Source organism: Chiloscyllium plagiosum, unplaced genomic scaffold (genome assembly GCF_037043375.1).
Source record: "Chiloscyllium plagiosum isolate Xiang-an unplaced genomic scaffold, Cpla_swu_hap1 HiC_scaffold_29, whole genome shotgun sequence".
In the NCBI taxonomy this organism is placed as follows: Eukaryota; Metazoa; Chordata; class Chondrichthyes; order Orectolobiformes; family Hemiscylliidae; genus Chiloscyllium; species Chiloscyllium plagiosum.
Genome location: NW_028270167.1, coordinates 6969391 through 6979875, shown reverse-complemented (window position 1 = coordinate 6979875; position 10485 = coordinate 6969391). Strand labels below are relative to the sequence as shown.

General features: G+C 45.6%; 1 protein-coding gene across 1 annotated transcript; it reads right to left on the bottom strand.

The window, feature by feature from the left end:
• Positions 1-847: 847 nt before the first annotated feature.
• Positions 848-7128, bottom strand: LOC122540596 (uncharacterized). Its single transcript, XM_043676510.2, has one exon. The coding sequence runs from the start codon at positions 7095-7097 to the stop codon at positions 2430-2432; it is 4668 nt and encodes a 1555-aa protein (XP_043532445.2). The 5' UTR covers positions 7098-7128; the 3' UTR covers positions 848-2429.
• Between the last annotated feature and the right edge of the window lie 3357 nt (positions 7129-10485).

Below are 10485 nucleotides of genomic sequence, written 5' to 3'. Positions count from 1 at the left end.
CCTGGGCCAAATGGCCTCTTTCTGTGGCATATCATTTCATGAATTTATGTCCTGCACTATTTATGTGAGCCAGTGAATTTGTTCTTAAGATATATTCTGGTACAGTATCCCACGAGGTTTGTAGCTCTGCTCTGAATTAAATAGGAACTGCTACAGTGGCAGCTCTTTGGGATTGATCTGAATGAATGTTCAAGGAGGGAGGTGAATGCAGCACATAAATAGTTATGACGTTCCTCTTAGTGTTACAGTTGTCTGTTTCCAAGTATACTGGATCATTTGGCATGACTTCAGACTATTTTCAACAAGCAATGGCAGTCCCATCCCTCAGTCTAGCTTTCAATTCCATTCCAAACTCAATTTATTTGTCTTTCTTTTGGAATTTTTTGTTTATTTATTTGAGACATTATATAATTACTTAAATAGAAACAATGTGCTGAGTTACAGGGAGAAGGTAGGAGATTGGCACTAAATCAAAATGCCCTTTATCAGGGCTTATGCCCGAAACGTCAATTCTCCTGCTCCTCGGATGCTGCCTGACTGGCTGTGCTTTTCCAGCACCATACTCTCAACTCTGACCTCCAGCATCTGCTGCCCTCACTGTCTCCTACTAAGTCAAAATGCTCAGAGAACAGGGAGTTGATACTATGGGCTGAATGGCTTCCTTCTGTACTGTAACAACTCTGTGATTCAGATAGCAGGGGAATCTCTTCCCCTCTCTCTCTCTCTAAACATATCCTGGCAGCAGAGGCAAGCACTCTCAATGAAATTAGGCCAATTAATAGTGAATGTAAGCTCCCAGAAGGAAACAAACAGAACATTTTAAGAAACAGTCATCCCATTCACAAAATTGGCCAAGTATTTTTTAATGGAAAGGTCACACTGGTGCAACAGGAAATCTTAGAGGTCGGGGCAAGATAGAGCATTACTTATTAGGAAAAATCAGTTTTTACTTTATATCTGAGCTGTGCCATTGTCAGTGAAAAGATGCTTCATACTTTCAACTTGGCATCAAAGTGCAATCTTGCACCTACCTCACCAATAGCCTGGCATAGATTAGAAAATGTTACTTGACACAGTCCACATTCTCATTCACCAGTTCCACACACTCCCACCCCATTTGAAGGCTAGAGAAATCTTTACTGGATCTATCTTACTTTCTTTGGTATTAGCAACACCTAAAAATGACAGACCTTTCTCACTCACATCACATTTATCAATGTAACAAGCCACTGCTCTTCAATGATGGTTCGCTGTGAGGATCACTGAGAATTTTGTACATAAATATAAGTGTCTTTGAATTATGTAGTACAATTATCAAACTAGCATGTAAATAGAGTAACTATTGGTCATAAGTGTTTCAATCTATAGAGGTGATACTGTAGTATGATTTATCCCTAACATCACTAGTTTTACTAAATATGAAGTACTGAGCCTGTATTTTCCCAGCATCGCCCTATATAATCCACCCTGTTTAATTTTGTGCTAACATGACTTGTGGAACAGGTTAAAGAATCCCCAGAAAGCAATTTCCTATTGATAGGCTGTCAATTACTTTGAGATGGTACAGGATGGTTTAGCAAACCAGTGTGCCAATAAAATAATAAAAACCTGTTTGTGCTTGACAAGTTAATAAAGTAACTCCTCTTTATAAACTAATCATTAAGTTCAGTTTCTGATAGCACAGCGAAATTCTGAAGACTGAGCGAAACACTCTCACATGCATGGTACACAAGGAAATGAAATTTTCCCAAAAGCAAGAGGGTACATTTCTATGCCTTTGCAACCTTTACTCCAGTTAACTCTGGAATTGTGACCAATGTTGCTGGCAACTGCATTTCACACACACAAAATCTGACACAACTGAACATTATTTAAGAGTCACAGATATATTCAATGTCTCTTTTTATAGACAATAAGATGGAATCTGCTTAAAAAGAATATAAATCATGGGTCTAGGGCATAAGTTTGCCCTTTTACTCTCTGCCTTAGCACAGTAAATCACTCTTTTGCGATAGCTTTAAGAAAGAGTAACCAAACACCTTCAATGTTGTTCCTTTCTCCCCAAATAGGAGGCCAAAGTCATTGAGCCCTTTCAAGCGTTGCATGAATTGATCACAGATTCCAATGGAAATGAAAACATTCGCAAGGAATTGGCCCAAGTTGATATTCAACATTGCCGTTAAGGAGCTGGGGATTCACAAGATGCTTTTCAACATCACTTGAATAAACTATGAGTGGTTTTTCCCGATGAGCTGTGTGTCCCTGGACTGATAATGGTGTGATGTCTGGAGAAAAATACTTTTCAGTGAATGCCATTCATCTCTGACATGACTGTGTGGTTGAATCTGTGGCCGATGCTTGATTCTTGCTCAGCTGCAGGTTCTCATTGCCCCTTTTCAGCCTGTCATCAAATGTACCTATTTAGTTTTTTACTCCACCATAAAACTACTTGGCCTTCCATGGGGGAGAAGGTTACTGACTCCATAAATTTGTTGCATTGACCAAATGCCTGTAGTTTTGCTGTCTCTAAGTTCAGCACAAGATTTAGCTTGTATGGGTATTTGCTGCAGACCAGGCTGGCCTGGGTTGGGATATAATGGCATACCTGTTGGTATATAATACAAGGTCTCCAAGTTTGCCGAGTCAGCAGAGAAACTCCTCTGGACATACTGTTTATGTTGCTGTGAATCTGTTTTACCTTGTGGGATACTCTGTTGGGGCAGTACTTGGCCTTGCAGTTCCATAGGCCTTTGAGAAGACACAGGAGGTCCTACAAATAACCCAGGGTATGGCATATTTGGTAAATAAGATGGGCTCATGACTCCTGGATTTATAAGGTAAGGAGGGAAAGGCACTTGATATACTCCACCATAGGGATGCTGAGGCATCATGACTTCCACGTACTGCCCTGTTTCTGGATCCAACAGCATTTTACGAGGAGGTTGAATTGGAGCATCCACAAAGTAATATTTTCCTGTTTCTGGATCCACAAGCATTTTTCTCTGAGTTTGAGGATACTGATAACAAGGCACAGGAGAGTTGTCCAAGTCTTGAGAAGATTGTGGAACTTCACAACCTGTCTCCACAAGGTTTGACGTCCTAGCACCCGGAGAGAATTGAAGCTGGGTTTGATTTACAGCAGAGTAAGGTGGATTTTTCAGCTGAACACCAGGGGACTGTGCATCCTGGGTAACTCGATGAGACACTGTCTGTTTGTCTTGCCTTTGAGGATCCATTGCCTCCACGCTGCGCTGATGCTGAAAGTAGGGGATCGCCGATGGTGGATTTGCTTTGAAGGTGGAAGCTCTAGGAGAAACAGCTGTTAGTCCCACGTTGGGCACCTGTGCTTTCTGCTCTTTCATAGGAATGGCAAGATAGTTTACGCTGTCCAGGGAAAGTGATGTTTGTTCCTGAGTGACTGCTCCACCTGTGGGCTGTGTTTCAACTGCAGAGGAACTCAACTTGTTCATATCCTGACTGGACAACTTGACAGCAGGGAGTGTCTTCACATTAAACTCTGTTAAACTTGAATGGATCTGTGAATGTGTCTGTTGATAAGTTGCTTTGGGTGTTGACTTGGGCATTTCAGCAGTGAAGGTTGATGAACCTTTTGAGTTACTATGATTTTCCAGTTTGTGAGTTGATGTCTTCACTGAGCTTTTTACTGTTTGATGGTGATCTGTGGGCTTCACAGAGGATACAGTTTGTTTATCTGTGCTGTTAACTGAAGAGGAAATAGAAGCTTGTACACCAGGATCATTTAAGAATTGATGCTTCACAGATAATGACTGTTTGTTTCTCATTTTGGCATCAGTGGACTCCAAGTTATTCCTGTTTTCTTCTTCTAAGATCAACGACAAAACATAACTATCTTTGATTGGCTGTGATTCCTTTAGCACTTTCATGCCTGCTTTTTCCGAAGCTTGTTCAGCTTTCCCTTTTTTAACTTGATTCTGAGAGTCATTCAGGCTTTCTTTCTTAGTCTCAGTCTTGTACATGAACGACTTAATGCTTTCGCTACTCTGGGCACAATAATCCTGAGGGGTTTTTCGATTTTCAAGTCCAGACAGGCTCTCATTATTAGCCTTGGCTTTCCCAGACATTGACTTTTCTTCATTTGAACTTCCCAGTTTCTTACTCTGATTCTCTAATCGAATTTGGATATCTTTGACAGTTTCATATTTCCCGGATGATGATTTGATGACTTCACTCTCTAAGGTGGGATTACTTGAGAATCTCTTGTCCTTCTGCCATCCAACATGTGACTCATTTCTAGGCTCACCTCTCCCAGATAATTTTGCGTTGTCTACAGTTTGTGAGAGGGAGCTACTCATCACTACAGTCTTCTTTTCCAGTCCAATCTGAACCTTCTTTACATCATCCTTTTTCCCAACTGGCGACAGTAAGTCCTCGCCACTGATAGTAGATCTCCCAAAGCGTTGACTTTTCTGCTCCCCCTTGACTTGACCTTCTCTTCCACATTCCTCAGTTCCTTTAATTTCTTCAGTCTTTAAAACCACATTGTCACTCTTATTTCCTAACTTTCTGAACTGACCTTCCTTGTTCAATTCCCCTTTCCTGGTTAATTCTTGGGTGCTGTCATTTTTTGATGAAGACACCTTTCGAAGTGTCTTCTGCTGATCCAATCTGGAGTCCACCTTGCTCTCTGATGTATCTTTTCCTTTTGAAATGTTTGAGTTGGTTAAATTGGGAGTTGAAATGTTTAAATGTTTGCTCTGGTTTAATGACTCATCCTTCTCAGCCAATGTTTTGGCAATGTTATTTCTTGAAATCGCAATCTTCTGGAATTTATTTTGATTTTCTGGTCTGTCTTGAGATTCTTTTATTGAATCACTTTTCCCATGTGTCAAACTCAAATCCTCTTTGAGAGAAGTGACACTTCCAGTAGGTTTTAACTGGCTATGTGGTTTCATTGGGTCATCTTTTTTAGTACCAACATTATTGTTTAGCACTGTATTCTCCTGTTTCGGAATGGATTCTGCTGAATCTTTCTTTGTTTTTTCTCCACCAGTCTCAACCTTAATACCTTTTGAATGTGAATTCAACAGTGATGAATATGGGCATTGGTTGTCTACACCAGCTGACCAACTCTTTTTGACTTTATCTGTCTCAGACATTAAATTACGATCTTCACCAGTTGAAAGCCTCCTCACCAAACTTACATCTTGTTTCTCTTGTGTGTCCTTTTTAGAGCCACCTCTTAAAGGAGAAATTCTGGTAGCTTCCTTACTTGAAGCAGGTGAGCTTTGCGATTTGTCAATTTTGTTTTTCTTCTTGATGTTCTTTGAATCTGCAGATTGAATCGCCAATGCACCCTCTCCTTTCCCAACTTTTTTGCAAGTCTTGTTTTCGGTCTCTGCTTTCTTAAATGTATCTGTCTTGCTTTTCTTAATATCAGATGGAAGTAGCAGCTTGATATCAGACGAATATAACCTGGAGGTGTCTGTACTCCCTGCGTAGGTCCAATATTTCTTGTCTACTGATGAATTGCAAGACATTTCTCTATTACCTTTCCAATTTATGGATTTGCATTGAATGTTCATAGGCAGCGTTGCGATGTTGGCCACTGGTACATTGGTTTGATCAGACTCTGTGAGCAGTTGGGAATCATCAGGATTCAAAATTTCAGAAGGTTTGGCTTCCAATGAGCCACGGAAACTTAATGCCCCGTAGGTATTCTTGACCAGTTTACGCACATCACGCACCTGATGGATGGGCCCCTTTGCTCTCTGTGCTGTCAGTTCACCTCGGTCAAACTGGGGGTCGACCATTCTACAATCATCAGTCTCGAATTTAAATGAAGCAGGCAGAGTCTGATACTTAGGGTCAAGAGGGATGATCTTGCTGCGGGAGCCTATGTTTGGAGCCAACTGTTCAACTGTCCCGTATGGGTCCACATACTTCTCTTGTGTGGTTGGAGGAGCAGGTGTCACCTTGGGTGGTTGTGGCATTACGCTGCTCCTGGATGGGTTTCTGGTGTCTATTTTATGACCAAGTTGTTTATAGTTGGGCTTGTCTTCAAGCACAGTGGGCTGGCTGAGGTAGTTGGCCTGTTTGGTAACCTGTGGGATAACCTCCACGTATTTCTCCTCCAGGCTGTTGTGCGCGGTGGCCTTTTCAGGTTTGGAATCACTGAGGATTCCTGCTCTCCCTGGCTTTCCTGCTTTCTGATCCTCGGTACAGCTCTCCTTCCAGCCCCTGAAGCCGCCGGGATGTGGGGTGGTCTGGGCAGGGCCAGTATCCGAGCAGCTCTCCTGCAGCACCACGCTCCTCCTGCCTCCCAGCAGCTCGGTGCTGAACTCCCAGCCTCTGCCAGGCTCTTCCTCCTGAGCGAGACCTGGCAGGGGGAACTCGAATTCTTTGACAGGGGCCGAGGACGGGGTGGACGGCACAGACGAGAAGGGGTCCTGGACGGCCCCCCGCTCCATCTTGAGCTCTTGCTCAAACTGCATCTTCTTGGAGATGACGTTGGAGATGTGGCAGGAGGCAAACTTGGCCTTTTTGGAGCATTCTTCCTGGGGCTCGGCTCTGTGCAGGCTGTTGGTCCTGACCTCCTCCTCCCGGGAAGTGGTCTTCCTCTCCTCTAGGCAGGCACTGGCCTGGAAAACACTCAGCTCACCGCTCTCCCTCTTCTTGAACTGGATCTCCCTCTTGGGCACTGTGCCCCTGGCCCCACCACCATGACTTTCCTTCTGGCTTTCCACAGCCACCTCCACACACTCGAAGTGGCTGCTCCCGAAGGTAGGGGCTTCCCGGGGTCCAGGCTCCCGGCTCCCTGGCCTCATGCCCAGCTCCACCGAGGTGGACCATTGGGTGGTGCCGCTGCTACGTTCGGACAGCTCCAGGGAGAGGTCGGTGGAGCCCCCGGACTCGAACAGCTCCATGTAGCCGCTGGGAGGGCAGGCCAGGCTGCGGAAAGCTAACGCTGTCAAGCGGCCAACCTCATAGTCCGTCTCGTCCAAGTCACTCACCAAGCTCGAGGTGTCGCTCATGAAATCGCCGCAAGTGTTCGCCACACTGACCCGGGGACCCCGGGCGAAATGCTCACCGAACTCCTGCTTCTCCACCTGGAACATCCTCTTCACTTTACCCCCTCCCCTCCCTCCCTCCTGCAGTCTCTGTTGTGTAGGTGCTGGCCCCGGGATACTGTGCCTGCAAACTGCTTTCTGCTCTGCAAAGTCCTCTGTTGCTATCCCACCACCAGCCTCTCCTTCCCCTTGCCCCCCAGCTCTGCTCTATTCTGGGCTGTGACTGACAGCTGAACCTGTCGGCTTGCCTTCCCTCTGCAGTTGCTGCAGTGTCTGTCTCTCCAACGTCTCCCCCCCCCACCCCACCAACACACACAGACACACACACACATTCACACACTCTCTCACAAACACACACACTTACACACATACTCTCTCTCACACACACTCTCTCACACACCCTCTCACAAACACACTCACACACACACTCTCTCTCACACACACACTCTCACACACCCTCTCACAAACACACTCACAAACACACACACACTCTCACACACTCTCAAACACACCCTCTCACAAACACACACACACTTACACACACTCTCTCTCACACACACTCTCTCACATGCACACACTCTCTCTCACACACACACTCTCACACACACACTCTCTCTCACACACACTCTCACAAACACTTACACACACTCTCTCACACACACTCTCTCACATGCACACACTCTCTCTCACACACACTCTCTCACATGCACACACTCTCTCTCACACACACTCTCTCACACACCCTCTCACAAATACACTCACAAACACACACACTCTCTCTCACACACTCTCACACACACCCTCTCACAAACACACACACACTTACACACACTCTCTCTCACACACACTCTCTCACATGCACACACTCTCTCTCACACACACTCTCTCTCACACACACACTCTCTCACACACCCTCTCACAAACACACTCACAAACACACACACTCTCTCTCACACACTCTCACACACACACACACACTTACACACACTCTCTCTCACACACACTCTCTCACATGCACACACTCTCTCACACACACACTCTCTCTCACACACACACTCTCTCACACACCCTCTCACAAACACACACACACTTACACACACACTCTCTCTCACACACTCTCACACACACCCTCTCACAAACACACACACACTTACACACACTCTCTCTCACACACACTCTCTCACATGCACACACTCTCTCACACACACACTCTCTCACACACACACACTCTCTCACACACCCACTCTCTCTCACGCCCGCTCTCACACACACACCCTCTCACACACACACTCTCTCACACACCCTCTCACAAACACACACACACTTACACACACACTCTCTCTCACACACTCTCACACACACCCTCTCACAAACACACACACACTTACACACATACTCTCTCTCACACACACTCTCTCACACACACTCTCTCACACACACACACTCTCTCACACACCCTCTCACAAACACACACACACACACTCTCTCTCACACACTCTCACACACACCCTCTCACAAACACACACACTCTCTCTCACACACTCTCTCACATGCACACACTCTCTCACACACACACACTCTCTCACACACCCTCTCACAAACACGCACACTTACACACACTCTCTCTCACACACTCACACACACCCTCTCACAAACACACACACACTTACACACATACTCTCTCTCACACACATTCTCTCACACACTCTCTCACACACACACACTCTCTCACACACCCTCTCACAAACACACACACACACTTACACACATACTCTCTCACACACACACTCTCTCACACACACTCTCACAAACACACACACACTTACACACACTCTCTCTCACACACACTCTCTCTCACACACTCTCTCACACACCCTCTGACAAACAGACACACACACGCTCTCTCATACACTCTCACACACCCTCTCACAAACACACACTCTCTCACACACCCACTCTCTCTCTCACACCCCCTCTCACACACACACTCTCTCACACACATTCTCTCACACACTCTCACAAACACACTCTCACAAACACACACACACGCTCTCTCACACACATACTCTCTCACACACACACACACATACACACTCACACACATACACACACACATACACACTCTCACACACACTCTCACAAACACATACACACCCACACACATACGCACTCTCTCACACACTCTCTCATACACACACACATACACACACTCTCTCTCTCTCTCTCGCTCTCTCATACACACACACACAAACTCCATGGATCAGGTTGTCCCTCGTTCTATGAGCCTTGGCGCACACAGCCAGGGAGGGCCGGAGCAGATGCAACCAGGTCTTGGATATTGACCTTGCAACATGGAAACTAATTGCTTGCTCGTCTTTTCAAAGATTTTATTTGAGGGTTAGACGCCAGCCTCCTCCTCCTCGTCTACCGACCCTTATCACAAAACAACTCCCATGAAAGCTTGCAAAGGATGATTTGCCCCTGATCTGCAGGGTCAGGACTACCCCAGCCTCCTCCGGAATTATATGGTGAAGATTAAACTTGCACAAAGTGAAAATGAAGTGTAGTGACTGCTCCGATATGAGGAATACAAGCAGCCAAATAAAGCACAGCATGATCCCACAACATTGCTATGATAATAGAGCACAGATAGAATACAGAACAGGACAGCGCAGGAACCGGCCCTTCAGCCCACGATATTGTGCTGAACACGATGCCGAACTAAACTATTTCCTTCTGTCTGTTCTTGCTCCATGTCTCTCCATTCCTTGCATATTCATGTGGTTATCTAAAGCCCCTAACGTATCTGCCTCCCCCCCGACCCCTGGCAGTGTATGCCAAACTCCTACCACTCCCAGTATTAAAGATTTGCCCCTTACATCTCCTTTAAACTTTCCCCCTCTCACCTTAAATGCATGCCCCCTTGTGTGAGACGTTTCAACTCTGGGAATAAGATTCTGACCATCAACCCTATCTATGCATGTCATCATTTTACAGATTTCTGATGATATAATCATCAGCTGTTATTGAAGTGAATTGGGGAGGGAGTGGGGTTTGTCAGGAGAAGATGTAGGCCAGGAACTGTGGAGAACTCACCTGCTCTTGTACAACCAGACAGCACAGCAAGAGGCCATTCCACCTGGACTCTTTGAGGGAGCTTTCCAATTAGTTTTATTGGCCTCCATCCTCAATATACTTCCCCTTAACTGAGCATTATTCCAAACCTCTTCAAAAACCCCTATGGAATGTGCTCCCAGGCAATGCATTCCATATTATTTGAAATGTCCATGAGACTGTTTACATCCAGCAGACAGGTTAGACAGGGCTACCTTGGCATAAAGCCTTGGCTGTGGTTGGCGCTGAAGACAGGGCAGCATTCCCTTTAAACTCCCTGGTGTAGATTCAAAGCCACAACATTCTGAATCAAAGATGAGAG

Coding starts and splice junctions, on each gene's coding strand:
- LOC122540596 (XM_043676510.2), bottom strand. CDS start 7,097: ATGTTCCAGGTGGAGAAGCAGGAGTTCGGTGAGCATTTCGCCCGGGGT.